Below are 27,856 nucleotides of genomic sequence, written 5' to 3' on the forward strand. Positions count from 1 at the left end.
TGTCTCCCTCCTGATGGCCTGCGCTCCCTCCCGCCCACCCTGGCTCGGCCTACGTGCAGGGGCCTCACGTCTGGGGCACCTCGAGCAGCGCTTGTTCGACTTCCCTTGGACGGCATCGCCTGCACCTCACTCAGTCCCCTTTCTCAGGTAAGAGCCACACGTGGGGACGAGCACGTGGGGAGGGTGCGGGCGGAGCTGGAGGAAAGACGCCTCTCGCAGGGACGGCTTCGCCCCCAGCCCAGCCCCCTCAGGCCCTCCCCCGGACCCTCGTCCATCCGTCTTCCCCTGGGATCCCTACAGCCCCAGGGCGGAGAGGCTTGCAGCTGCCGAGCTCTTCTGAGGACACGGCCTCCGCCCGCCCGCCTTCCTGCAGCACCGTCAACCTCATCCGCCCCTTCCTCCGTGGAAGCGCGGTACACTTGACCGCTGCATCCGTAGGAGGAGAACGCCGATTCTACGCTAACGTTTTTGCCTTCTGACTGTAAAAGCAACTCCAGCAGGAGGGAAGCGCAGGGACGCAGGAGCACCGCGAACCCGCACCCACCCCTGCCGCCCCCCCTCCCGGCCTGCCCACCACACCTGAGCTTCTCCAGCGTCCAGTAGTGGGTGGCCCCGTTCTTCTGGTCCTGGACCTCCACGGCCACGATGGTGCGCGGGAAGGGGCGCGTCTCCCGCTCTTTGGCAGCCTCTGGGGGCAGCAGGTCCGGCGGCAGTGGGGAGTACAGCGTGTCCGTGAGGAGGACAAACTGGAACTGGACCTGTGGCGGCAGGAGGCGGCCGCCCGTCAGCCCCCGGGGGTGTGCGAGCCGGGCCCCACCTCCGGGCTGCACGCCCCACAGGGTTCACCGGAGCCTTCCAGCCGGCAGCCGGAGGGGAAGCTGTACTTGCACCCCGGCTGCTCCCGGAGCAGGGAGGGCGCGCATTGGCCTGGGTCCGTCCCCGGGCCTCCCTCGCTCTGCCCACGGCTGTACGGGGCCCGGGTTGTGGGCGGCGGGGTGGGGGCCCACCTTCTTCTTGAGCTCCACGCTGATGGCATTGGCCTCTTTGAGGAAGATGGCGTTGCCCCACAGCAGGTCCCGCAGAGACGTGAACTGGTACCACTTCCACTTCCGGAAGGCCCACAGCGCCAGCTCACACTCCCTCTCCGTCCACTGGACTGCGGGGACAGGCACGTGCGGTCGTCACGGAAATGCCACCTTACCCCACTCTGGCCCGGGGCCCCCACTTCTGCACTAACTGTCGCGGGCTCTTGGAGAGAAGGAAAGCCACAGAAGGATCTGCCCCGGGGGCGGCCTGAAGGCTCCATGTGCCCCAGAGGGGCTGACCAGAACCGGACATTCTGAGAGTCAGAGAAGCCCGGCGGGGCTGGGGGCAGGGGGAGGGAGCAGCATTGGGGCCACGTGCTCACAGGACAGGCAAGAGAGCACAGTGACCTCCCACCCTGTCCCAGCTCACACACCTTTGTCTACTGTGTCCCCAAGAGAAAGGGAGCAGGGACACCAGGCGGGGCCTGTCCAGGCTCCCAGGCTCCGCCCCTCTCATCCAGGGCTCCTGCCCCGAGGGAAGATGACTCCAGGCAACGGGAGGCCAAGGTCACATCTACGCAAAGGTGCTGACCAGAGGGGTCAAGCTGGACGCGCGTCCTGTGCCTGACTCCACCCCATGTGCCCTGCCTGCGGGCCGCCCTCGTGCCCCACAGCAGCGTGAGGTCCTCCCCCCGTCACAGGGGGGGCTGCCCAAGCTGATGCTTGGGAAGGGGGTCCTGAGGTGAGGAGCGGTGACCTAGTCTTGGGAAAGAGCACCAGCCTGTGCAGGCAGGACACACGGCAGGGCGGACGAGCAGACACCGCACCCCGCCCGCACCGTGCTCCCCACCACCTGGGCCATTCCTGCCATAACCTGCGTGCGCGAGCACAGGCCTGTGTAAACAACTGCACGAGCACACGCCTGCACTTTCCCGCTGCAGCGCAGCCTCCCCCAAATCCTGCCTCCGTGGGTGCTTCCCGGGGACAAGGAGGCCTCGCTCCCTGAGGGGCGGGCCGGGGACCCCGAGGGCAAAGGCGCCGACCAGGCGCCTGGGGGGCTCCTCGTGCCCGAGACTCCGCCCGGCCCCGGCCCAGGCGCTGCCCCCCCCCCCGCCCCGAGCCTCTCACCCTCGTCCTCCGGCTCCTCGTCCTCCTCGTTCGCTTCAGAGAAGCACCTGGAGCCCATCTGCTTCTGCAGGGCCTCCAGCTTGCTCTCGTAGTCCTGGCCACGGAGGGAGGAGTGTGGGCCCACGTGGAGGCCGGGCCCCTTCACGCCCCGCCACCGGGGCCTGACCCCTTCAGGCTCCCCCCCCCCCCGCCCCCGGCACGGCCCCTTCATGCACCCCCCTCCCGGCCCCCCGCCCAGGCCGGGCCCGGTGGGCGGCCGCCCTCACCAGCCTCTGCTGCTCCAACAGGTAGGTGGCCTCCTCTCGCTCACGGCGGTACTGGTCCTCCAGCTCCTGGAGCCTGCGGGAGGGGGAGCGGGCGCGGGTGAGCGGGGGAGCGGGCGCGGCGTGGGGGGGGAAGGGGATGGAGCGCGGCAGGGGAAGAGGGGGCGCGGTGACCCGCAACCTCGGGCCTCACCTCTGCTCCATCTCCTGCTTCATGTCGATGCCCTGCTTCTCCAGCAGCTCGCGCTGCGCGAAGGCCCAGTCCACGGGCTCAGCGGGCGTCTCTGCGCAGGGCGTGCGCTCGCGCTCCTGCCGTGCCTGCTCAGGGTGGTTGAACCGGAACACGTGGCTCTTCCCCATGATGATGCGGTTTCCTGGGGGACAGAAGCGAGGCCGGCCATCAGGGGGTAGCCTGTGGCCTTGGGGGTGGCCTCAAGGGGTCAGGGCAGGAAGACGGGAAAAGTGGAGCACGGGCAGGTCCGCCAGGCTGGCCCGCCCCAGGGAGGTCCACCAGGAGCCACCCAGGTCTGCTCCGGACCAGCCAGCCACCTACCCCGTGGCCGGGACCTGACTCTCTCCCCAGACCCACCCCCTCACTCCCCCCCCAACATACAGCAGCCAGGGATGTTTGCAAAACAGTCCTGGGGCTTTCTCCGACGTGCGGTCCTGTGCACAGCCCACACATGTCACCCCCAGGCCAGCCTGGTCTCCTGCCCCCAGGCCCTGGCCCTGGCCACTCCTCCACACCAGTGGGCTGTGTGTGCCCCTACCTTCACCCTGCAGGATGCTGAAGCACGGGCTCACGGGCCCTTCCCCTCAGTACCCGCCTCGATGGAAGCAGGGCAGGGGCCAGGGCCCCCCGTCTGTATGTGCCCAGGGCCAGGGTCCCCCGGTCTGCAGGACCCTCCAGGCAGACACGTCCACCAGGGCTGTAGCACCCACCGTCTTGGACAGTCCTGCCTACAAGGGCTCTTTGGACAGCCTAGTTTCCTTCCGACTTAGGGCCCACGGAGCAGGCTCAGCTCCTCCCACACCAGCCCCTGTCTGCTGGTGAGTCCTCCCTAAAGCCTCCCTCAGCTCCTCCCCCGCCACCTTGGCCAGCCACCCTCATTTAGTCACCCTCACTTGTCCTCCCTGCCCTGGGGTCCAGGTACCAGGAAGGAGACACCGAGCTGAGGCCTATCCTCCTGAGTGTGTGGACCCCAGGCCTAGTCCCGAAACTGCAGGGGAGAAAGAGACACCTGTCTCCAGGCCCTAGCCATACCTGACCGCAGGATGCTGGGCTCCGTGACTTTCTTGCCATTGACATATGTGTCTGCCCCCTCACAGGGTTCCAAGGTCACCACGGCTACATGACAGAGATGGGGAGGGCAGAGAGTGAGGGACTGTCATCCTGAGTGGCCATGTCCTCTGTCCGCATGCAGGGCTCGGCTCAACTGGCTACCCAGGTGTGGCCCGCATCAGGCCTCTCTCATCCCTGCTAGCTGCAAAGCCTGATGGCCGCCAGACAATACATCGTGGGGGCTCTGGAGAAGCCAGAGGAGGGCTGCACCTCATACAACAGATGAGGGTGATGCCCGATGGGGAGGTGCCTTTGTCCCAGAGAACGAGATGGGCACGGACGGGAAACAGTGGCTAGTGTGTCCCCAGGGGTCCCAGGGGTCCCAGAGCCCCCTAGAGCTTTGTGCCCATCCCAAAGAGGAGGGCAGGCTTTGGAGACAGAATTCTGTCCCCAACGCTGCTCAAGGCCATTGCCCTGAGGTGACTGGCAGGCAAGCTGGGGACACGGACAGATGGCCGCGCGCACAGCCAACAGGAGAGTGCGGTGTAAAAATAGTCCTCCAGCCCGGATGGAGGTTCATTCCTCACGGCTCCCCATTCTCCTGCCCACGGAGACCCCCAGACCACTCGTGGCGTGGGGAGGGAGCTCCCGCGTCCACAGCCAAGCCCTCAGAACACCGTTGTAATGGAAGGGCTTTGCCGGGACGGACTAAGGAGCGAGGGCTGACCCACAGCCCCGCTCAGGCCTGACGGTCAGTGGCGCCAGGGCAGAGGTGGGGACTGAAGGGCAGAGGTACCTTCGCTGCCGCCCCGGGAGTCGCTCCGGAAGACACAGTGCTCCTCCTTGATGAAGTGCCCACTCAGGACAATGTCCTGCCGCCTCTCCGCATCCTCCCGGCCCACCCTGGGGAGGGGCGGGGGACCATCAGCACTGGCAGGACCCAGCTCACCCATGCCGCCACCCGCTGGCCTGCCCGCGCATCCCCACAGGGATGCCCCAAGCGCCGCCCCGCCTGGGAGAGCCACGTAGCCCAGGGTGGCCTTCGGCACTGTCTCCAGCAGCCGGCACGGGGGACAGCAATGCTGCAGCACATACCCAGGCTTGGCGGCCTCTCTGCCAGGGAGCCTGCCCCGCCCTGACGACCCCCACCTGGTGATCCCGTCCTTGATGTAGTACAGGAGGCACTCGGACATCAGCGGGTCCTCGTTCAGGTTGACGAGATGTGGTGTCTGGGGGGAAAGGAGGGTCACCTCTCCTGGGGAGGCGCCAGGGCCCAGCACTGACGCGCACCCGACCTGTCTCTCCTCAGGTGCCGGACCGCCACCAGCCTAGGCCTGGCCTCCCGGGGACGCGGTGTCCTCCCGGCCTGGCTCCCGTGAGGAGCCCAGGGAGCTCAGAACCAGGCAGTAGGCGCTTAGGGGAGCTGGGAACCTGGGGGTTCTGAGGGCTGTGGCGGGCCCTCGGATGTGCAGGGCGCGGGCCGGGTCCTGCAGGGCCCATGGCACCAGGCTCTGGGTCTGTGGCTTTACCCTACAAGGGGGCTACAGGTCCTCAATCCAGCTGAAGTGCCCAGAAGCTGAGGTCCCAGTGGATCTGAGAGTCCAGAAGGATTAGGACACTGGCCAGGGAGGGATCTGGCCTGGGGGCTTGGAGCACAGCTTGTAAAGGAAGTCCCTGCTGAGCCACCCAGCTCGGACCTGCTCTCCTGTCCACGGGCCTACCAAAGGTGACCAGCACCCGCCAGCTGCCCTGCCCTCAGCAGCCTGCCTCCCTCCCAGGGGACTGGGGCCCTAGACATGCTTCCTGAGCTCAGGAACGCCACCCCTGACTGTGTCCCAGGCCAGGGTCCTGCAACATGGTGGAGGCTGGGACAGCTTCCTCGGTTTCCCGCTTGGCACCTTGGAACAAACCGCCTCCACTTTAAGCTATAAATCCCACGATGCACCACCAACGCTCCTGTGCGGGGCTGTGAAGTCCTGGTCATCAGACACTGGGGACAGCGGTCCCCAACCGCCCCCTCTCCCAAGCAAGGGGAACGGTGCTCGCCCTGCAGGGCTGAGTAGGGGGGTCCAGCTGGGACGGGCACTTCCCCAGAGCCCCAGGAATGCTGCCCTTCTCAGAAGGAGGCATCCTCGGTGGTCCCTAGGGCCATCCTCCCACTCCTGGGCAGTGCCCAGATCCGGGGCCACCAACCAAAGCCACCAGGGTGCCAAGGTAATCCCTCTGCCACCAACCAAAGGCCTCCAGGGTGCCAAGTGTCCCAAGAGCACCTGCTCCCACAGCCCCGGGGTACACCCCACCCTCCGGGAAGGGGCAAGTTTCCCCAGGAAAACTCAAGGCCTCTCCAGAAGGCACATGAAGCAGGGTGTGACCTGCTTCTCAGCCTGCCCCGAGTCCTTGCAAGCACTGCCCACCCCCGCCTCTGAGCCTCAGCACTGCTGCCCCCCCCAGCCTGGAGCACACGAAGGCGGAAGAAGCCCGAGGAGCCTGTCCCTGTCCCCAAGGAGCGGACACCTGGCCGATGCACGCGTCACACCGGGGTCCACACATCTCTTCCCACAGGGTCCCCGACGGCACCGTGGGGGCTCCATGTGTGTCTGCCTTTGGGCATTGGTGGCACAGAGCACCCGCCGTCCCAGACAGAGCCAGGGTGAGGGGCCAGCCACACGAAGATGCTCCCAGGAAGGCGGGCAGGACCTTCCTCACTAACAAAGTATCGAGGGCAGGGCCCAGAGAGTCCGGAGCTGTGGTCAGAACACACGGCCACCACCTCCTTGGAGGCTCCCCGGCTTAGAACGTAGCTCCTGAGGGCTCGAGGCTCTGGCATTCTTTGGGGTGGGTGGGGGGCCTGGTCCTAGAATTATCAGAGACAACTTCTCCCCAAACGCTCATGCTGTGCCCCACCTGAGCTACTGAGGAGGACAGTGCTCTGGAGGCCCCCCTAGTGACGGGGCCGGGTCCTGTGAGCGAGCTGGGCCCGGGCGGGAGAAGACTTGAGTGCCAGCTGGGATAGCCAGACCTGACTTTGGCTGAGCTCCAAGAGGGTGTCTCCCACACCGGGGAGGTGTGGCTGTGGGCGAGCGTGGCCCCCGGTGCCTGGACCTGTCCCCTCTCCTCCCGGAGGAGCTGACACCTCACAAAGGGCTGTGGGCCACCCGGCCCTGTCCCAGTCAGGGCTGCACCCCAGAGCTAGAAAGAGCACCTACCTTTTTTGGAGAAAACACACCCAATGTGCCACCGTCCTCCCTCATGGCCACGCCCATCTCGGCCAGCAGTGCTTCCCTGTGGGGACAGCGTCTGGGTCAGCTCGAGCCTCGAGGCCGCAGGACCTGCCTGGCCCCCAACCGACCAGTCGGCCGTGGGCTCTGGCCACACGGCCCAAAGGCGGAGCCCGGGTGGCGTCCCATCCGGTCAGAGAGTTGAGGTGTCCAGTTGGAGGGACTGGTCTCCTGATCAGGGATCAGGTCAGTGGGGCCATTGGTGACGGGGCAAGAGTCACCGGGTGAGAGGGCATGGCCACCCCCAGGAGCGGGGGCCCGGGCTGGAGCGCTGGAGTCCTCGGTTTCCCCGCCACCCACCTCTCCATCCGGATGGCTTCCGTCCGCCGCAGCTTCTCCTCCCAGGTCTCGTTGAGCTCGGCTATGATCTTCTCCGTCTCCTGGGCAGCGGAAAAGAGCAGTGAGGTGAGGGATCTGTGCCAGGAGCGGAGGCCAGGCGGAAGGGCACCGAGACCCCAATCCCCAGTCTGGTCAGGCGGCACAATGCCTGAAAGGTCAGGGTGAAGGGCTGAGGAGCTAACGTGTCCAAGGACACAAGTCTCTCCTGTGGACACAGCCAGACAGTAGAGGAAACGGCAAAATAAACCTGGAGGGAGAGAAACGCACACATACGAGGACACTGAGAGACACATGGGGACCCTGTGAGACACGCAGGACACTGAGAGACAAGCAGGGATGCTGAGAGACACGTGGGGACACTGAGAGATATGCGGGGACCCTGAGAGATACCTGGGACATGGGGAAGTACACGGGGACCCTGAGAGACACATGGGGACCCTGGGAGACACATGGGGACCCTGGGAGACACATGGGGACACTGAGAGACACGTGGGGACCCTGGGAGACACGTGGGGACCCTGGGAGACACGTGGGGACACTGGGAGACACGTGGGGACACTGAGAGACACGTGGGGACCCTGGGAGACACGTGGGGACCCTGGGAGACACGTGGGGACACTGAGAGACACGTGGGGACCCTGGGAGACACGCGGGGACACTGAGAGACACAGGGGGACCCTGGGAGACACGCGGGGGCACTGGGAGACACACGGGGACTCTGGGAGACACACGGGGATACTGGGAGACACATGGGGACACTCAGAGACATGTGGGACCCTGGGAGACAGGTGGGGACACTCAGAGACATGCAGGGACACTGAGAGACACATGCGGACACTGAGAAACTGGTTCCGAGGCACAGGTGACCCTCAGCCGCTGCCGGGACAGGGGACGAGCACTTCCGACATCCGCACCAGCTCCCGGTTACCTTCCCAGCTGCCCCCCCGGTGGGCAGCCTGCCCCACCCGTGCCCCACGCCAGCCACGGTCCAGCCTCCGTGCTTCTGTCTCCGAGGCCTGGACCCCCCAGCCCCACGCAGCCCGGCACCCCAGTCATCCGCTGACGGAACGCCAATAAACGAAAAGGTAGCCTGCCCGCCGCTGGGCCGCTGCGGGCCAGGGGAACACTCCGAGCAGGTGTGAGCACAGAACCCCCAGGACCCGTGCCTGCCCTGCTCAGCAGGCGGGGACCCCTCGGTGCTGGGCGCCTGTGGGGGCACCGGGGGTGAGGCCCAGACCCTGCACCCATCCGTGCGGCCGCTCCGCTTGTAAGCCGGCCCACCCCGCGCCGTAAGCACGGCCGGGCCAGCGGGAGAGGTCCCGGGCCCGCCCCCGTGCCCCCCCACCCCGGAGGTGGCGTCCCCGCCGGCCGAGCCCTCACCTTCAGCCTTTCGATGGCCTCCTCGCTGCCTGGGGCGAACAGCATGCGCTCGTGCAGGCTGGACACGGAGGCGGCGCGGCTGGACAGGGCCGAGAGCGAGGACGAGGGGCTCATGCCCACCAGGGTGTTTGTCACTGTGGAGAGATTGTCAGGGGCTGGACTCAACTCCGCCCCGCCACGGTTACGGTTATTGTTCTCAAGGTCGGACACGTCTATGGGAGGAAGGGAAGGAGAGGGCGGGCAGACAGACGGGAGGGAGAGAAAAGAGAGACCAAGTTGGGAAAAAGCAAGAGGCAGGTGAAGAGAGGCAGGAAACAGACGCGGCCGGCGGGTGCAGCCTGGGGCCCAGCGCCGCACAAGCACATGCAAGGCTGCCCACCACCTCCCCGCCAGGGCGCAGCCCCCCGAGCCCGCCCACCACCCCGGCACCCGCTGGAGCGCCTCTACCCTCCGCACCTGCCCGGCCCCGAGGCCCGTCTGCTTTCCCTGCGCCTGCTCCCAGGCCGCCCGGCAGCCTCTGTCCGGGAGCGGCCTCCCCGCACCCCCACCCCATCTACCACCCTGTGCTGTCGCTGCCCTGCGGCCTTCCTACGCCCGGGGCCCCGACACCCGTCCTCATCCTCTCTGCCGTGGGCGCCCACCCCTGGCACCCGTCACCCGCCTGGTCGGCCATGCACCCCCCAGCTGCGGGGACTGCGCTGTGCTAACTGTCCAGCCCCACCGGGCACAGGAATCTGCCCTGAGAACACCCTGGAGGAGAGGTGAACTGGGAACCCCCTAAGGAGCACGTTACTCCTGCACCCCGAAGAGCCTGCTCTGGGACCAGGGTCTCCTGGCACTGGGGTGCCCAGAGAGCCCGAGGCTTGGGATTTGAGCTAGGCCACCCCTGGTATGGGAGATGCCCAGAGCCCTCCTGGCAGAAGCAGACACACAGCAGAGCAGCGGCAAACATAGGACAGCACGGGGCGCTGGGGCAACCGAGGGCACCCTGCGGCCCCTGGGTCGGGGAGGCACCAAACCACATGTCCATGCCGCAGGGAGCCAGGCCCAAGGCCAGAAGGGCACACGGGCGCTTCCAGGGGAAGGTGTGTGCGGTGTGGTCTGGGGGAGGCCGGAGCTGGGAGCCAGGGGACAGGCCCCGGGCTTCGGCGGGCCCTCCAGCTCTCCCGGCCCTCCGGTGCTAGCTAACATTCCGAGCTTGCCAGGCCTCTGGCACTGCAGGGCGCTCGGACAGGCCGAGTTCAGTCACTTCCGGCCTGGCAGGGCCTCGACTGCACCAGGCCTCCCTGTGGCCTCAGTTTCCCACACAGACATGGGACTGAACCCGGAACACAGGCTCACAAGGCAGCATGGCCTGCATCCACCTAGAGGGTGTCTGCGAACAAGACGGCTGTTGTCCCCAGCCCCTGAAAGAGGGGAAGGCAGAGGAGGGCTGGGCGGGCCCCTCCCCGCCATGCTGCCCTACACCCCGCCGTGCTGCCCTACGCCCCGCCGAGCAGGGACAGAAGCGGGGATGCGGAGAGCAGTGAGGGGGATACACACATTTGGGTCCTCCGGGCACAGTGTTGGCTATGGGGAGGGGAGGCATGGGGGAGGAGGAGAGACAGAGAAACAGAAGAACAGGTTTGTCTCCAGAGGGTCTGAGGCACGCCGGTCGCAGGCCGGGCATCCGACAGGGTGGCGGGGGTCTTCGGGGGACGCACGGAGACCGCTGCAACCCCCCGCGCCCATGGCATGCCCATGTGGCTTCCGGGAAAAACGTCCGTGGCCTGCCTGGGCCAGCTCCAAACCCAAACCATGCAGTCCACCCGGGTCGAGGACAGAAACCCCAGCCTCCCGCCAGGGGGGGGGCCTCGCACGGGGACTCAGAGCAGGGCTAGGATTCCGGTGGCAAGGCCACAAAGGCCGCCTGACCGGTCCCGGCCGGGCTGCAGCCAGCGAGCGGGTGGCCGTCCCAAGGAGGGAGGCCACTCTGGCCCGGCTGCCCTGCCCAGGACAGGCGGGCACAGACACTCACTGTCGGTGATGTCCCCGAGGCCCTGGGCGTACAGCAGGTCCCGCAGCCGGGTCACCTCGTCCTTCAGCTCACGGATCAGCTTGTTGTTGGGGTCCTCGTTGATGACGGCGTTACAGCGTATCTGTTTGGCCCGGTCGGCGTACCTGGACGGCCAAGGGAACTGTGGGCTGTGCCCGTGCCGGGCAAGCCCGAGGGCACCCGGAGCCCTGCCCGGGGCAGAGCCGCGGTGGGGAGGGCCTCAGTAGCGGGGACCCAGGGGCTGCGACACAGGGCAGGGGCTCATGCCGCTTGGAGTCAGTGGGGCCACTGGCCAGAGACCCACAGGGGGCATCACCTAACCCTGCCCCCTTTCGGGGGAACTGAGTCCCCAGGAGGAGCAGGGACAGGGTGGTATCTTCTCCCCGTGGCGGGGCCTTCGCGTCGGGGCCTGTGGTCCCGGGGACGAGCAAGCAAGTCCAATTGCCGGGGTGGGGGGGACGGGGCCCACCTCCCTGGAGAACACACCTCAGCGTGCTCAGAGTCTCGTCGTAGTTGATGTCTGCAGGGCTCAGGGCCGCCACCATCGCCGTCCTGGAGTTCCCGCCTGCGGGAAGAAGGCCAGGTCGCGGGGGTCCTCCCCCCACCCTCCTGCCCCTCCCCGCCTGCATGTACAGCTGGGGAGGCCAAGGCTCAGAGAGGTAAACTGTGTCACGGGCCAACCGTGGGAACGGGGGGTCTGACTTCATCACCGCAGCGGGTACCTCGGTCATTTTTCTCCTGCAGAGTGCTTTGCTCGAATTTGGGTTTATTTCACAACCACCAGTCTTCCCTCCCCACACTGAAGAGAGGAGCATTTCCTCTCACGGTCAGGATAATTTCTTGAGAAAGTCAACGTTCATTTCAATTCAACTCCAGCTGCAATGATTTCTTTCACTTCTATCTTCCTCATTTGGAATATTTTTCTCGGTATTTAAGGTCAGATTCCCAGCCCGGGGCAGCGCGGAGCCCGGCATCAGGTAACACACTGCGCGAGGAAATGGATGTTCGACTTCAGTTCAGACGCCGAAGGATCACTCGCAGGCTCTGAGCGGAGCGGGGGCTGGGCCGTCGGCGCGGTCGGGTCAGCGGCCCGGGCAGCCCTTGGGACGGCTGCCTGTCCGTGCTCAGGGTTGGGACCGATGGCCTCTCCTTTGTGACCTCAGGGACGTGTGTCCCGGGAGTCATGTGCCCAGGGTGTGGCCCCCACACAAACTGTGAGGCGACAGCCTAAAGGGCTCGGGCGCCTGGCTGGGCTGTGGGGGGCTCCCCCTGTCCCGACCCTGGGGCCGGCCCCCGCCCTGTGGCAAAGGCCTCCTTCCTGGCCTCGGGTGAAGAAACGCATTCCCGGCACATACCATCCGCTCTCGGTGGGGTTCACCTGCCTCCCGGAGCGCCCAGGTGGCGCCCATCGCTAGTCTGAGCTGAGGAACAGCCAGACTGCTTCCGGGGTGCAGGGTCAGCCACCCGGGGCCCCCACACCACAGCCGTGGAGCTGAGGAAGGCTGTCGATCCCAGCTGCCTACGTTCATCGGGTCAGCCCGTGACTCAGTTTACCTTCCTGGGTGTCGGCCTCCCGAGCCGTAAACATAGCCAGGGAGGACCCCCACGGTTGTTTTCGGGTGCGAAGGGATGGGGACTGGGAACGTTTCAGTCTCCATCTCCCCGTCTGTCTCTCGGTGGCTCAGAACTCAGGGAGAAGGCGTGACGTGTGGCACCTGCCAAAAGCCCGGCAAGCAAGCAGGGCTCCCCAGAATCGCGGAGTCCCCGCGAGGGCGGGGGGTGGGGAGACGTGGTCCGGGTGTCACAGGCCTAAAGCGGGAGCAGCGGCACGGGCGTGTGTCCGGTGGCCCCGCGGGCCATGCTGCGTCCCCGCACTCGCTTTCCTCAGCCCTTCGCTGGCCACCAGCCCGGGCCCTCCGGAAGGATCCCCCAGGTCTGCCTCAACCTCAGCCCAGAAAGGGTGAGGGGCCTCCCGGTGGTTGGACGCCCCTCCCCAGGAGGGAGGGCAGGACGGCGGCCCAGGGTGGGAGTCGGAACCCGGGGGATAGGTGACCCCGAGAGTCCTCACCTAGGTTTTCCCGGAGCAGCCAGGTCAGCACGGAATCTCTGTAGGGAATGAAATCGGTCTTCTTCTTTTTCTTGTTCTGTGGGGGAGGAACATTCGAGGTGAAGCCTGAGCCCTCCAGAGGGGAAGGGAGCTGGAAGGGCAAAGCACGGGGTCTGCGGGTGGGTCCCCCAAACCGAAGGCTGGTATGGAAGGCGGGGCCGGGCCGGTTCTCAAGGCCTCTCCCCACCGGAACCCCAGGGTGCTGCCCCCGGGCGCCTGCGCTCAGGGCTGGGAGCAGACTTGCCGGCACATCCCTCGGGTTCCTCCCTCGTCTGTGCCGTCGCGCGTCTGGGCCACGCAGCCCGACACGGCCGCGTGTCCCGCCTCTGCTCCGTCAGAAGGGCCGGTCCGAGCCCACCGCCCCCTCCTCGGGCCCCACCGTCAGTCCCGCTGACTAAACAGCAAAGGCCCCGCTGCCTTACGTGACAACGCGGGCCTCCGCCCACGCCCGTCGCTCACGTGTCTCCCTCACTGAACTCACCTTCCCCCCCCTGCCCTGCAGTCCAGGGCACAGGCCCCTCCTTCGGTAGCCGCTCCTGCCCCCGCCCCCCCCGGCCCCAGGACGAAGCGTCCTCCACGCCCTCGCCTACTCCCGTGCCTCGTTCTTCCTCCATTACGGCAGATAGAGGACATTCGGAACCCGGACTCCGGCCACGCGACGGCCGCTGGGCACCGCGCCCCGTGGACACTGCTTACGGACTGACCGAGGGAGACCGCTGACCGCTCCCCGGGGACGCCGCCGATGGAACGAGGGAGTCCACTGACCGAGGGCACCCAGTCACTTCCCACCGTCTCCTCGTTCATGCACACAGTTGCTTGAAAGTATTTGTTGAGCCCCTGCAGAGGCCACCGGACACGGCCCTGTCCCCCAGAGCCCTCCCGGGAGACGCGCACAGGCGCCACCGCGGGGCCTGTGCCTTTTCTCTAGACACAGGCTCCTCCGTCGCTGTTCTTCAGGCTGGTTTCCAAGAGGCGCCCCCCTGGATCTCAGAGGGCTCCTGGGGCGCCGGGGCGGCTCGGTCGGTTAAGCGTCCGACTTCGGCTCGGGTCGCCATCTCACGGCTCCTGAGTTCGAGCCCCGCGTCGGGCTCCGGGCCGACAGCTCGGAGCCTGGAGCTGCTCCGGACTCTGTGTCTCCCTCGCTCTCTGCGCCTCCCCCGCTCAAGCCCTGTGTCTCTTTCCCTCAAAACTAAATAAACATGAAAACATCGTTTTTAGCCGTGAAAGCTCTAGGGGCGCGCGATCGGGGCCTGCGGAAAGGCCGCGCTGGCTCCCCACGCGGTCCGCCCGCACCGTTGCGCCGCCCGCACCCTCGGTCTCTCTCTCCGTTCCTCGCGCGTTCGTCGCACCACCGGCCTCCCCCGGTCTCCCGCGAAGCGCCGCTCTTCACGCTCCCCTCGCACGCGTCCGCACGCCCTCACACGCCGCTCCCCAGAATTCCTCACGCGGCCGGCCCCCCGCACACGTCCTCACGCGCCTCCGCACGCTTCGGCGTGCCGTTCCCGCGCGGCGCTTTGTGGGCCCCGGGAGTGTTCCTCGCGCCCGCTCTCGTGGTTCCCGGCGCTTTCTTCACACGCTCCGTCCCAGTTCCTCGCTCTGCCACACGTTCTGTCTCGCAGGCCTTCCCGGCGCCCCCAGGTCCCCGCAGGGACCCTGGCGCAGTTCCCTCTCACGCGCTTCTCCACCGAGGCCTCCCGCTCCCCTCCTAGGCCACCGGTTTTCCCCGCGCTTCCCGCGCGGCTCCTCACACGGTTCCTCGCGCTTCCCCACGGCTTCCCACACGGTTCCCCGGAGCTCCTCGCGCCTCGGGCCGTCGCCCGCCCGCGGTCGCACGGCCGCCCACGCTGCCCGCGCGGCTCTTGCCCGGCCCCTCACGGTTCTTTCGCGGCGTCTCACGCATCACTCCCCGCTTGACACGCTTCCTCATGCGCGCTCCCTGGACAACTCCCCGCACGGACCCTCGGAGGCCGCTCGCGCGGTGCCTCTCACAGACCGCCGTTCCTCGCGCAGCCCTCCACGCGGCCCCTCAGGGATCCCTCACGCCGTCCCCACGCTGTGTCACACCAGGTCCCGCAGCGGCTCACGCGGTCCACGTACCGTCTCTCACAATTCCCCACATGTACTCGCAGGCGGTTCCCACAGGTCTCCCGACACGGCATGTCCGACTCCCAGCACAATTCCTCCCGCGGTTCCTCCCGCGGTTCCTCACACGGTTCCTCCCGCGGTTCCTCACGGTTCCTCCCGCGGTTCCTCATGCGGTTCCTCAGTTCCTCCCGCGATCTTCACGTGGTTCCTCAGTTTCCACACAGTTCCTCAGTTTCCTCGCACAGATATCCGTCCACGTCGCTCCCACGCCGTTCTACACAGCTCTTCACACAGTCCACACGTTTGCTCGTCGTTCTGCGTGCGGCTTCACACGCGTTCTCCCACCGTTACAGTCACACGTTCCCACGCGATTTCAATTCCCTCCGGCCCCTGCCACGGTCCGTCACACGGTTGGTTCCATAGTGCCGCGCTCGTTTCTCACCCTCCCTCACACGGTGTCGCACAGCTGCCACCCAGTTCCTCCCGATTCCCTCGGAAGTGCCGTCCTCGCCCCACCCACCTCACGCACTTCCCCTCGCGGCTCCTCGCGCGGGCCACCCTTCCGCACACGCTTCCCTTATAGTTCCCCACACAGTCGTGCGCACGGTTCCCCACAAACATTCACACCGCTTCCGCGCCTAGTTCCCCTCAGCTCCTCGCTTAGTGCCTCCCGCGTTTCCTCACGGTCCCTCCCACGTGTCCTCGCGCAGTTCCCCCCACACGGTTCGTCGCACGCCGCCTCTCACTCCCTCACACGGTTCCTCGTGCTTCCTCACGTCTCCTCACGCACAACTCCTACACAAGCCACCACTTTCCCGCTCCAGCACCTCACACCGGGCTCTCCGGCTCCGGGGCCGGCTCCCCCCCGCTCCTCATGTCTCAGCCTTACAACTACGCGTAAAGCTTCCTCGGCCACCCCGACTAAAGGCCACCTCACTCGCGCGTCCCTCTCACAGCCCATCTTTTTCCTTTACGAGACGTACACCGACTCGTAATTATTTTTTTTCCGCGTCCACGTCTCTACGCCTCCGTCCCCCATTGTGCCGTGGCCCCGGCGCAGCGCCCGGCTCAGCGCCGGCTCGACGTGTCTGCCCGTGGGGTGCGCAAATGAAGGAGCGCTCTCACGACCGAGACCTTCACAGGAGGACCGGAGCTGAAGGAGCTCCTTGCTTCCAGCCCCCACCCTGCCCCGGAGGAAGAGTCCTCCCCCTGGAACCGAAGAAAGCGGCTTACCTTGTTGGGCCCAGAGTCCTGGAAAAGAAAAGACAGAGTCTGAGGACCTGGGGCGAGCCTGGGGACACGAGGTGTGTGGGGAGGAGACCGCTGGCAGGCTCCAGAGAACAAAGGAGCAGGAGAGGCCTGAGCACGTGCCAGGGGTCCGTCCCTCCTCACCTGGCCCCTGCTGGCCACCCGGGTCCCGACGGGCCAAACGACAGCGCCACCTCTCGGGTTCCTTCACCCCTAACAACCTCAGGAGGGCAGGGCCTCGTGAGATTCGTCCTTCTCTGAACAAAGGCCGGGGTGTCTCGAGTGGCCAATACCGGTAGGGAAACTGAGGTTCCAGGGAGTAACAGGGATCACTACCCCATCTGCAGCCTAGCGACACACACCCCTCACACCTTCGGGCTTTCCCTTGAACCTCCGGCTCCTTGCCACAGACAGGGCCCGGGGCAGGTATGACAGGCCCCCGGCATCCTCCACAGAAGGCAGGACAGGGCGCCACCTCCGCAATCCGTGCCATCAGCCTAGTTCCAGAAACCCAAAGCTGGCTCACCATTTCCGCCAGAGCAGAGATGACCTTCCCCAGCGTGGTCAAGGACTTGTTGATGTTGGCTCCCTCCTGTGTGCAGAGAGGACAGGAAGCCTCATGAACCTCGTGCTCCAGCGTGATCCCATGGGGCCTGACCCGCGTGACGTTGGTCTGAGGCCACCAAGCCCTGACCGTTAATCCCGGGGCTCCTTGGAGCACGGGAGGCTCTGGCGAGAAGCTGCTCAGAGGCCCACCCTGGCCAAGGGGGTGCGGCGTGCCCAGCGTTTGTCCTAGTCCCCCAGGGAGTCCTTAGAACACCTCACACGAGCCCCGCTGGTACAATTTCCAGGGCCCCCTCCCGTCCCCCAGGTAGCGGCGGGCGCCAAAGGGAGGCTGAAAATGAAAAGTCTCCTCCCCGACACCAAGGACCGCTTTGACCAGAGACTGTCCGCCTCGCAGCCTGGGTTCTGGCGGGAAAGCGCACACACGGGTGGCCGGGGTCCTGTGAGGGCCCGCACGGGGCCCAGCCTTCCCGCCAGGGCCTCCGTCCTCGTTAACCACTAAGCCAGCGTGCTGGGCGCGGCCCCCTGGCTCCCGGCCTCCTCCCACGCCCTCGCCCTCGCCCCCTGCCCTCCCTGCCCGGGCTCGCCCCGGGTGGCGGTGCTCCCCAAGAGGGGCCCTCCCGCCCGGCCCGCCCTGGAGCAGGCCAGGCTTGGAAGACGGGACCTGCCGGACGAGCGAGGCGTGGAGGGGCCCGCCGCCGTCCACAGGCATGGTGGCCTGGCCCCTACCTTGAGCCGCGTGCCCTTGGCTCCCGTGGAGTCGGCCCGCTCACTCCCCGCCAGGTCCACCAGGCTGATTTTGCTCACCTGAAACGGCACGTGTCGAATGCGGGAGACGCTCGAGGCCGCTAGGGGGCGCCCTGCCCCCTCCGAGGCCTGAGGCGCACGCTTGAGGGGCCGTGGCCAAGCCCTGCCTCGGGGGTCCGCCGGTCTCAGACCCCGCGGTTTCCCTCTATTCGCAGCGCACCGGAGGCTCTGCCTGGGGTTCAAAGCCCACCTCCCCAAGAGGCTGCACGCCCCTCACCCCTAACACTCGCGATGCTGCGGAGACGCCGCCCTCGGTGTGCGGGGCTCTCCACGTGCTCGCACGGAACCCCCACAGAGCTCCCCAGATGTGTCCTGCCCCCCTTTTCCACAGATGGGCTCATCACCCGCGGTGGGATCCGAACCCGGCTCTGGCTCCGTTCTCTCTGCCCACCCAGACCCTGCCGGGCCATCTCTGGGAGGATGGCACCAGGCTGAGAGGACCCTGGCGCGATCGGCGACGAAGTGTGGCAAACTTCCCCGGGACTTGCGGACCCTGGGGGGCTGCCCGCTGCCCGAGAGAGCACTGCCCACCAGGCGGCGGCCGAGGCGCCCCGGGGAGGAGGCCTGGACAGTGGGTCAGGGGAGGCGACACAGAGAAAACCTGACCCCAAGGGACAGGGCCACCGATGGGCAGGAAGAGGCTCTGAGCCTGCCCTGCGGCCCCTTCCGGGGCATGGAGACCACGTGTCCAGATAAAGGTCCCAGGGGACCGTGCTCCTACCCGGGTTCCCTGAGGACGCCAAGGCGCGTGGGAAAGGCATCCGGAGCCAGGGGCGGTGGGCGGGGTGGTGCTCAGACCACAGCCTCTCCTTTGTGCTTGTGGATGCCGGGGCCCCCCGCTCTCCTGCCAGTCGGCCGGGGCCCACGGTCACCGTCGTGACAGGCACTCACTCCACCCACGGCCCTCTGCTTCCAAGGGCCACCGGTGTCCTCAGCGGTGCGGCCGTGGGGACACCCTTCCTCAGCCCCCACGGTCTCCACCAAACCCACCCGGCAGGAGGCAGACCCCGGATCCACGGCCCCTCCACCGTCAGTCCCTTCTACGCCCAGACGGTGCCAAATACCGAGACGAGGTGGCCCCGCAGGCCGGCCAACTTCTCGGAGGCCCACGCTAAGCAGGGGGTGGTGAGGGCCTGGCGCCCAGGGTGAGGACGCTGTCCGAGCCTCGCAGGCCGGTGGTTCCCTGGCCTCCTCGTCCCGCCTGATGGGACTGACCCGCGCCCCCGCCCAAACGGCCCGCCTCTGCCAAGGCCACGCTCACCTTCTCTGTGGTGATGTTGGTCTCCGCGTCGTGGCGCTTCTGGGTGAAGATGATGTTGAAGACAGCGTGGGAGCGGCTGCTGGTCTCATTCATGTTTGTGGCCGCCACGGTCCTGGGGGAACGGAAGCCACACGTGGTTACCTGTCATCCTATGGTCGGGCAGGAGAGTCGCCGACGGTGCTAGCCGGCTGGACCAGGTCACGGGGCATCGGCTCTCCCAGGGCTCCCGGGGCTGCCCTACCCAGCCTGGTGGTGACTGCGTGTCCCGTCACAGTGCGAACAGGGCCCACGCCCTCCCGGCCACCAGCTCCAGCCTGGTACTCGGGCGCCGTGACAGGGGTCAGCAGAGCCCAGGAGCACTCACGAAACAGGAAGGGGGCCCTGTCGGGCCAAGATGTGGAAAGGCCCCGCCCAGGAGGGAAAGGAGGCGCCCACCTTCTGTCCCTTCGGTCCCCGTCTGGACAGGGCCGGCAGCAGGCCCCTGGGGGCAGAGCCCAAGGCAACGCGAGGGGAGCTGCAGGGCTGGTCCCAGGGCTGCCGACCTGCCGGGACCTCAGGACGTGTCCCTGGTGGGGATTTGCTGTCTGACAGCCCACAGAAGGGACAGGCCTCACCAGAACCCTGCTCCTGCGGGGCTCTGACCCACGTGAGGTCGTTCACCGTGGGGGTGTCCCTGGGCGGCAGAGAAGGCAACCGTTTCCATGAGCAGCCGGGCAGACCCCCCCGGGGCAGTGCCGCCAGTGCCGTGGCCAGCAGTGCCTTATGGCTGACCCTGCCCCCAGGCCTCTACCTACGCCCCCTGCAGAGCGGGCAGAACCGGGCCTCACAGCCTCCTGACCACTGGGCCCAACGGGGCAGCTGCCCACAGGGAAGGACCCCAGGGAGACTCACAGATGATGCCAGTCTCCCCCAGGAGGAGCAGCCCCTGTGGAGGTGACAGGGTGGGGGTCTGGAGGCCCCTCCCAGGCTGGCCCTTCAATGGCCTCAGGCCCACGGGGTCCACCCTCCACAGGGGTGCTGGACAGACCCCACGGGGAAACCGACGGGTGCCCCAGGAGCAGACCTTCCTCAGGGAGACTCACAATGGCGGTGGGGGGGGGGGGGCGGCGTTTAGGGTAGAGAACTGGGGGAGGGCGAGCCCCCGGCGTGCACCTGGCCTTGTTCCCTGAGTCCATGAGGTCCTGGATGTCATTGTAGGAGGTGACGGCCAGCTTGGAGAGGTCCTCCACATACGGCCCCATCAGCGGGTGCTCGCGCACGCGCAGGTTGCCCTTGTTCTTGGGATTCAGGAGGTCACGGACGCGTTCACAATAAATCTCCATGTAGCTGACCTGCAGGGCGGAGATGTACCATCAGGGCCCCCCAAGGTGGGGGCGCAGGGCCGTTACCAGGGACTCTTGGGATAGGGGTGTGGGGGCCACCTGCTGGCAGGGGGAGGCATGTGCGAGTGCAGGGGTCAGGTGAGTGCAGTGAGTGCACAGGGAAGTCGGCCCACCTCCTGCTGGTCCCCCCCACCTGCGCTCATCCTGGGGCTCGTCCGACGTGGACACACCGCGGCCATGGCAGAGCCAGGTCCCGCGGCTCTGAGACATCTGTCCCTGCCCCTGGTCCGGAGCAACTACTTAGTGAGACTTGCTGAGCAGAGGACCGCCCCTCGCTCCCGTGCCCGGTGTGGGGGTCACATGCACGAGGGGGGAACGAGCCAACGGCACAGACCAGCGGTGGGGACTTGCTTTAAAGCAGAAAAGCACCGCTGTCCACGCCCGAGCCCCCCGCTGTGCTGGAAGAATGGACGCTCGGGGAGCCCTACCTCCACGGAGTAGGACATGTTGTCATTGGTCGTGTCGTTGATGCGGGAGAACAGGTCTTCACAGAGCTATAGGGCCGAGAACACACCGTTAGGTTATGGGGACAATGGGACTGTTCCTGGAGCCCTGCCCCCGGGGTGCTGTGGGCAGCCTGAGCCCAGGCCAGACGCCGCTGTCTGGGCCCCTCTTGCTAATAACAGTCCACCTCAAAGGCACTGAAAAGGCCTGCAGCCAAAGAGCGGCTGTCTTCTGCTTAAGTCATGGAGTCCCCACGGACCATCTGTGATCCCTTCCTACGCTCTTCGTGCCGTCCTTGTCTCCACCGGGTGGGCTGGGGTCCCCCGTGTTACAGGCTACCCGGTGTTCTCTCCTGCCCTGACCAGGTCAAGCGCTGACCAGCTCAGATCCAGAAGCCTGCCCGGGGTCCCAGCAGCTCAGGGCCCCTGAGTCATCCATGTCTCAGCCTGCAGTTAACCAAAGGCCACCCCTTGTCCCCGGCGTCTCTCCCTGTCCGCCGCCAGCCTCCGCAGCTCCCGGGGGAAGGGTCAGCGTGACAATGACTCTCCCGACTGCCCTGTCTTACGGATGTGACCCGGGGGGCACGGCCAGGGCTCTGCCCCTCAGCACCCCCCACCGCAGGGCCTGGGGCTCCAGCCTCTTCAGAGCAGGTCCGCCCCACGCCGCCCCTCCTGCCCTGCCCTCCCGCCTCGCAGTGTCCCCCCCCTCCTGGCCCCCTTCTCTCCGAGGCTGCTCCCCTGGGGCGCCCTGCCCGGCCCTTCCCCGCTGGGCTCCTGCAGCCCTGCCCGCGCTGCCCTCCCCCGGCCTCCCGCCCCAGCCCGCGTGCCTGCGGGATGATGCCCTGCTGGTCCTTCTCCTGCTTGCCCATCATGGTGTAGGACTTGCCGGCCCCGGTCTGCCCGTAGGCGAAGATGCACACGTTGTAGCCCTCGAAGGCGTGCTGCAGCATCTCCTCGCCGATGTCCCGGTACACCTGCTTCTGTGACGCGTACTTGATGTCCTCCGGCTGCAAGACAACAGGGAGCGAGGCTGTAGGAGGCCGGGTGCGCCCGAGGCTCAGCCCGCTGCGTTCTCCGAGCACCCGCCTCGCAGCCCGAGGCCTCCCCCTGGGGAGGGACGCCCGCCCCGCGCCCCGGCGCTCAGACGCCCCGGAGAGGGGACCTAATCCTGCCTGGCGGGGCGCAGCTTCCTGAGGGAGGGGTTGGGAGGGGCTGGCGGGGCGGAAGGGCGTCTCAGCAGAGGGAACTGCCTGTGTGAAGGCTCCGAGGCAGGAGCATGGGACATAAGGCTCAAAATCAAGGCTGGGTTGGCAGCCTTGGGAATGAGGAGCGGCGGGGCTGGAGGCCCTGGGAGCCCACAGATCGGTTACGGCGGCCGGATGCTCTCCCAACAGAGGATTATTTAGGCAGGTCCGGGGCGTTACCATAACCATGCCTGTCACTGCTCGGGGTGACCTTTCAAGCACACGGGGACTTGAGGAGGTAGGCCCCTCCCCCCCGGGCAGGTGCCGCTGGCCCCTTCCCCTGTCCCACCCTCATGTCCCAGGTCAGGAGCTCAGAGAGGTTAAGGGACTGGTTAAGGCCCACACAGCAAGCATCCACACGACTGCGGCCCACCCCCCTGGATCCCAGCCCTGGGCTTACCGAGGTGTGTGACCAGTAGGAATAGTCGAAGCTGAAGCTTTTGGGTGTCTCCTTGGGCTGTTTGGGGTTAATGATGGCTGCGGAGGGGGCGGGGGGGAACAGGCGTGGCAGTTAATGCTGTGCCGGGGGAGAGACGACCAGGATGTGGTCCATACCCACCAGAGAGGTACCCAGGGCAGGGAGGTGGGGTCCTCGGTGGCCTCTGGCCCCAGACAAGCCCCCCCCCCCAGTGGGATGGGGCCAGGGCTCCGATTCCAGGCAGACAAGCCACGTCTGCCCCCTTCCTCTGTCGGGTGGAGCCTGCAGCCCACCCCCACTGCTCGGTCCAGCCTCCCTCGCCGCCCACCCCTCTGGGTCTTACACATCCGCTCCGCGTACACGTGCCCTGGAAGCAGCCAGAAGGCCGGGCAGGCTGGGCAGCCCGGCACGGTCGTGCTCTGCTTCCTCCGGGCCCTGTCGTTCCCGTGTGGCTCCCGTGTGCTGTGTGCGGCCCTGGCTGTCCCCGCTGGGGCACCCCATCACAGCCTCCACCGCCTGCTCCTCCCGGCCTGTGCCTGCAGGCTCCCTCCAGGCTCGCGCTCACGGGCCCCCGGGTGCCGTCCTGTGCGCGCCCCGCCCCCGCAGCGGGCTGCACCCCGGGCTGACCAGAGGCAGCCCTGGGAACGAGGCCACGAATGCGTGCTGGTGCCGTCACACACCAGCCGGTGCCTGCCACGCGTCCCAGCGGCCCCCGACCCAAGCCTGCTCTGCCCCCGTTGCCCCAGGCCTGCAAGAGGTGACTGCTCTGTGGCCAGGCAGGAGGGACTGAGGCCTCCACCCCCATTGAGCCACCCCGCCCGCTGCCTACCGGAGCACCATCTGAACCTTTGAGGTCTGCGTTGACCTTGACGGAGGACTCTGGGGCCGGGGGTCTGTGCGGGCAGGCCCCCGGGGCCACTTGCTCTGGCTGACGGGCCTGCTCCCAGCACGGGCATCCCCTGAAGCCCTGTCCCCAGGGCTGACTTGGCTTTGGGACCCAGACCCCAGGTTTGAGGAGTTCTGGGAGATAACCAGCACCTTGGGGAAGTTAGCAGGAAGGAGCAGGTGACCGACCACCCCAGCGCTGTCCTCGGGGCCTCGAGGGGGTCACATCCCTGCTGCCTCCAGGAGCAAGGCCAAGGAGAGCAGGCTGTCCTGCTGTCCACTCCTGCTGGGACCTGGGGACACAGCCACCGGAACCCCGAGCACAGATAATGCCAGTGCCGTGGAAACAACAATCACGCCACCCCCCCCAGGCAAAGTCCGGGCTAGGCCTCCCATGGCTCACGCGGCAGGGGCCCGGTCCCCTCTGCTCCTCCCCTCCCTGCCTTGCAGGCCTGGCCCCCCTACCCTGCTCCCGAAACAGGCCCTGATCCCTATCCCGGGTCCTTGGACAGGCCCGCTCCCCAACCCTGCTCCCTGGGCAGACCCCGGCCCACCTGGCACACCGTCCCCGCCGCCCACCCCCTGCGTGCCCAGACACAGCCGATTTCGCCGGAGAAACAGCTTCCTTTGCCAGGGTCTCGAGTTTCTCCTTGTCTGGGATTGAGGAGGGAGGAGGGAGGGGGGTCCTCGGGGGCTCGCCGAGCCGGGGACGGGCTCCCACCAAGCCTGGGGGGGCTGGGGCCCCTCCAACGAGCACACAGTCCCGGGAGAGCCGCCCGGGGTGCACGCCTGCAAGGGAAAGACATGTGGGGGGGGGGCAGCTGGAACGGGGAAGGGACGGCCGGGAGGAAGCGGCGGAACGGAAGCCGTTCGTCTCCGTCTCAATGTCCCTGCGACCTCAGGCCCCGCGAGCCAGCGTGCGCTGCTTGGGCCCCTTCCAGGCAAACACTGAAGACTTTTGCGAGCCTGCTGTCAGACCGTTGCAGCTCGAAACTAGCCGAGGGGAGAGTATTTATACCACGTGAGTCAGGCGACAGGTGTGTGTGGGAGAGTGTGAGCGTGTAAGCGTGCGAGCGTGTAAGCGCGTGGGGGGGGTGTGCAAGTGTGCGTGTGTGAGCGCGTGTGAGACGGCGTGTGAGAGTGTAGTGAGAGTGTGTGTGAGCGTGAGAGCGCATGTGCACAAGCGAGCTGGCTTACCAGCAGCCCACTGCCTCAAACGTGCAGGATTTAGGAGGCGGCCACCCTCATGGAGCGGGACCTCGGCGGGGCCTCGGGGAACAGTGAGTCCCACACCCGGCCGCTGGCATTCCTCGCGCACGGCACAGCCCCCTCCTCACCTTCTCCCGACAGACAAGGAGGCTCCGTGGCCATCTGATCTGGTTCACAGCCCCTATGCCCTGGCCAGCCCTGCTGCACCCCGGCCAGCCCCCCTGCACCCCGGCCAGCCCCCTGCACCCCAGCCAACCCCCTGCACCCTGGCCAGCCCCCTGCACCCGGCCAGCCCTGCTGCCCCCGGCCAGCCCCCTGCACCCCGGTCAACCCTGCTGCCCCCGGCCAGCCCCCTGCACCCGGCCAGCCCTGCTGCCCCCGGCCAGCCCCCTGCACCCCGGTCAACCCTGCTGCACCCGGCCAGCCCTACTGCACCCGGCCAGCCCCCCTGCACCCCGGCCAACCCCCTGCACCCCGGCCAGCCCCCTGCACCCGGCCAGCCTTGCTGCCCCAGCCAGCCCCCTGCACCCCGGCCAACCCCCTGCACCCCGGCCAGCCCCCTGCACCCGGCCAGCCCTGCTGCCCCAGCCAGCCCCCTGCACCCCGGCCAACCCCCTGCACCCCGGCCAGCCCCCTGCACCCGGCCAGCCCTGCTGCCCCAGCCAGCCCCCTGCACCCCGGTCAACCCTGCTGCACCCGGCCAGCCCTACTGCACCCGGCCAGCCCCCCTGCACCCCGGCCAACCCCCTGCACCCCGGCCAGCCCCCTGCACCCGGCCAGCCTTGCTGCCCCAGCCAGCCCCCTGCACCCCGGCCAACCCCCTGCACCCTGGCCAGCCCCCTGCACCCGGCCAGCCCTGCTGCCCCAGCCAGCCCCCTGCACCCCGGCCAACCCCCTGCACCCCGGCCAGCCCCCTGCACCCGGCCAGCCTTGCTGCCCCAGCCAGCCCCCTGCACCCCGGCCAACCCCCTGCACCCTGGCCAGCCCCCTGCACCCGGCAAGCCCTGCTGCCCCAGCCAGCCCCCTGCACCCCAGCCAACCCCCTGCACCCCGGCCAGCCCCCTACACCCGGCCAGCCCTGCTGCCCCAGCCAGCCCCCTGCACCCCGGCCAACCCCCTGCACCCCGGCCAGCCCCCTGCACCCGGACAGCCCTGCTGCCCCAGCCAGCCCCCTGCACCCCGGCCAACCCTGCTGCACCCGGCCAGCCCCCTGCACCCGGACAGCCCTGCTGCCCCAGCCAGCCCCCTGCACCCCGGCCAACCCCCTGCACCCCAGCCAGCCCCCTGCACCCGGCCAGCCCTGCTGCCCCAGCCAGCCCCCTGCACCCCGGCCAACCCCCTGCACCCTGGCCAGCCCTGCTGCCCCAGCCAGCCCCCTGCACCCCGGCCAACCCTGCTGCACCCGGCCAGCCCTACTGCACCCCAGCCAACTCCCTGCACCCCGGCCAGCCCTGCTGCCCCAGCCAGCCCCCTGCACCCCGGCCAACCCCCTGCACCCCGGCCAGCCCTGCTGCACCCCGGCCAACCCTGCTGCACCCGGCCAGCCCTGCTGCACTCGGCCATCCCCCTGTACCCTGGACAACCCCCTGCATCCCAGCCAGCCCCCTGCACCTTGGCTAGCCCCTCTGCACCCCATCACTGTGCCCTCTTGATTCTGCAAGGCACAGCCCTCATCCACGTGTGCAAGGTCCGCCTCCCTGCTGGAACATCACCCCTGAGGGTGGTAAGAGCCTCTGTCCTGCCCCCCTAGGGCTCCGTGGGGAGAGTACTTGTTACTTGTTCCATGTAAATCGGCCAGCAGGTAGGTGAGTGTGTATGTGCGTGTGTGACAGAGAGAGAGAGAGAGAGAGAAAGAGAGAGAGAGAGGACACATGCCTGGAAGCTCGTGCCCAGCACACGCTTGCTGACAACATGAAGGGGCCCCCTGTCCACTTTCCTGCATGGCCACACGTGATGACAGGCCCTCACAGAGCCTCGGTTTCCCCCTCTGTGCCTCGGAAACGGTCCTCATCCCCGTGAGGACAGCAAACAAGGTCACCACTGTGACCCTGTGAGCGGAACGGCCGTGGTGACCCTATCGGGTGGCAGACATCCCGGGGAGAAGGCAGCTGTCCCAGGGCTCCTCCCTGACACCGCATCGGCCGTTCCTCCCATGAACAGGCCTGCAGCAGCACCACTGCCTCCTCAGCCACTGCCGAGTTCCCTTTGGTGGCCTTCTGTTCCCAGTTTCACTCTATTTGGAGCCAAGAACATTCTAGAACAGTGATGGCAAATAGGGGCTGACTTAGATGAATTAGGTGTTTGCAACACCTGGGTCTGTGCACAGGGCTGCTGGTTGACAAAGGCCTTTGGGAGAAAGACCACTATGAGCAGAGGAGAAGGGTCCGGAATATTCCAGCGGACCATCCAGAATGGCAGTGCATTGCCTGATGCCCACCAGGACCAGCTCGCCAGCATCCAGGAGGAGGGCTGGAGGCAGGAAGGTCGGGCTGGGTGTGGGCCTGTGGGGCCTGGCAGGGCTGGGGGCAGGCCCTGGATGATCAGCCCTGCCATGGCCTCCTACTCCAGAGGCAGTGTCCTGGGTGAACAGCGTCCTCCCCAAATTCACATCTACCTGGAACCCCAGAAAGTGACCTTTGGAAAAAAGGTCTTGGCAGGTGTAATTAGTTAGGATGAGATCATGCAGATTAGGGTGGGCCGTACATTCAGTGACCGGGGTCCTTATAAGAAGGGAAAGCACAGACAGACAAGCAGACACGTAGGGAAAAGGCCACGTGAGGACGGAGGCAAGCCCAGGCCCGCTGGCAGCCCCCACAGGCAGGAGACAGGCCAGGAACGGATGCTCGCAGAGCCTCAGAGGAAGCCAGCCCCATGGACAGCCTGATCTCACACTTCTGGTTTCTGGGAAAATAATTTCCATCCCAGCTTATTTTTCCTGGGAAAATGAATTTTCCCACTGGTGCAGAGGGTCCAGGAATGAAGGCCAGTCTGAAATGGACACAAGAGACGCTGAGATCCAGGCCCAGCCTCGCTTCGGGGCCCCAGGGGTACGGGGCAGGGGTGGGGGGGCTCCCAATCCTGAGGGTTCCTCTGTATAGCCGGGACTCAGAGAGAAGGGAGCAAACCCTTCCAGAAGTTTCAGTCTGTTCTTACGTAAAGCGGGGATGTGGGGGTACTCACAGGACCTCTGTACCCCTGAGTAACCTACACCAGACCTGCCACGTAGGCACAGAAGCATACACTGCGTACGATTTGGTTGGCTCACAAAATTACTAGTTTTGGAATGTTCCAGTGAACGGTATTGTTCATCCAGGCAGTGAGTATGGGACGACAAATTAAGTTCACCTCTAAATGCTTCTAATCTGCGCCTCACGATGGAGGTTCAAGGGGTACATTTAGGGACATGGCATCTCCTGTGCACACCTAGTCTTGAGGTTCAAGAAATATGTCACATCCCTGACACTCACGGCCTG

At 66.9% G+C, this 27,856-nt stretch overlaps 1 protein-coding gene across 6 annotated transcripts in view; it reads right to left on the minus strand.

Moving 5' to 3' along the window:
* The window catches only part of KIF1A (kinesin family member 1A), a 95,018-nt gene that overhangs the window by 38,805 nt on the left and 28,357 nt on the right, over positions 1–27,856 (minus strand). For 3 of the 6 annotated variants that reach the window (XM_042995908.1, XM_042995907.1, XM_042995912.1), the window contains exons 3-24: positions 22,272–22,348; positions 21,455–21,634; positions 20,613–20,678; positions 19,955–20,133; positions 18,803–18,914; positions 17,464–17,541; positions 16,697–16,762; positions 16,156–16,173; positions 12,799–12,874; positions 11,217–11,295; positions 10,713–10,855; positions 8,696–8,829; positions 7,277–7,356; positions 6,905–6,980; positions 4,848–4,927; positions 4,495–4,601; positions 3,681–3,764; positions 2,610–2,790; positions 2,420–2,492; positions 2,154–2,247; positions 1,008–1,156; positions 580–758 (exon numbers count right to left, since the gene is read on the minus strand). In XM_042995908.1, the coding sequence (XP_042851842.1) occupies positions 580–758; positions 1,008–1,156; positions 2,154–2,247; positions 2,420–2,492; positions 2,610–2,790; positions 3,681–3,764; positions 4,495–4,601; positions 4,848–4,927; positions 6,905–6,980; positions 7,277–7,356; positions 8,696–8,829; positions 10,713–10,855; positions 11,217–11,295; positions 12,799–12,874; positions 16,156–16,173; positions 16,697–16,762; positions 17,464–17,541; positions 18,803–18,914; positions 19,955–20,133; positions 20,613–20,678; positions 21,455–21,634; positions 22,272–22,348 (2,311 nt within the window). Of the gene's footprint in view, positions 1–579; positions 759–1,007; positions 1,157–2,153; positions 2,248–2,419; positions 2,493–2,609; positions 2,791–3,680; positions 3,765–4,494; positions 4,602–4,847; positions 4,928–6,904; positions 6,981–7,276; positions 7,357–8,695; positions 8,830–10,712; positions 10,856–11,216; positions 11,296–11,452; positions 11,837–12,798; positions 12,875–15,905; positions 15,953–16,155; positions 16,174–16,696; positions 16,763–17,463; positions 17,542–18,802; positions 18,915–19,954; positions 20,134–20,612; positions 20,679–21,454; positions 21,635–22,271; positions 22,349–23,327; positions 23,474–27,856 lie in introns of those variants that run through there. The other 3 variants (XM_042995909.1, XM_042995911.1, XM_042995910.1) reach the window with 3 other exon arrangements.

This window comes from Panthera tigris, chromosome C1 (genome assembly GCF_018350195.1).
Source record: "Panthera tigris isolate Pti1 chromosome C1, P.tigris_Pti1_mat1.1, whole genome shotgun sequence".
Lineage (NCBI taxonomy): Eukaryota > Metazoa > Chordata > Mammalia > Carnivora > Felidae > Panthera > Panthera tigris.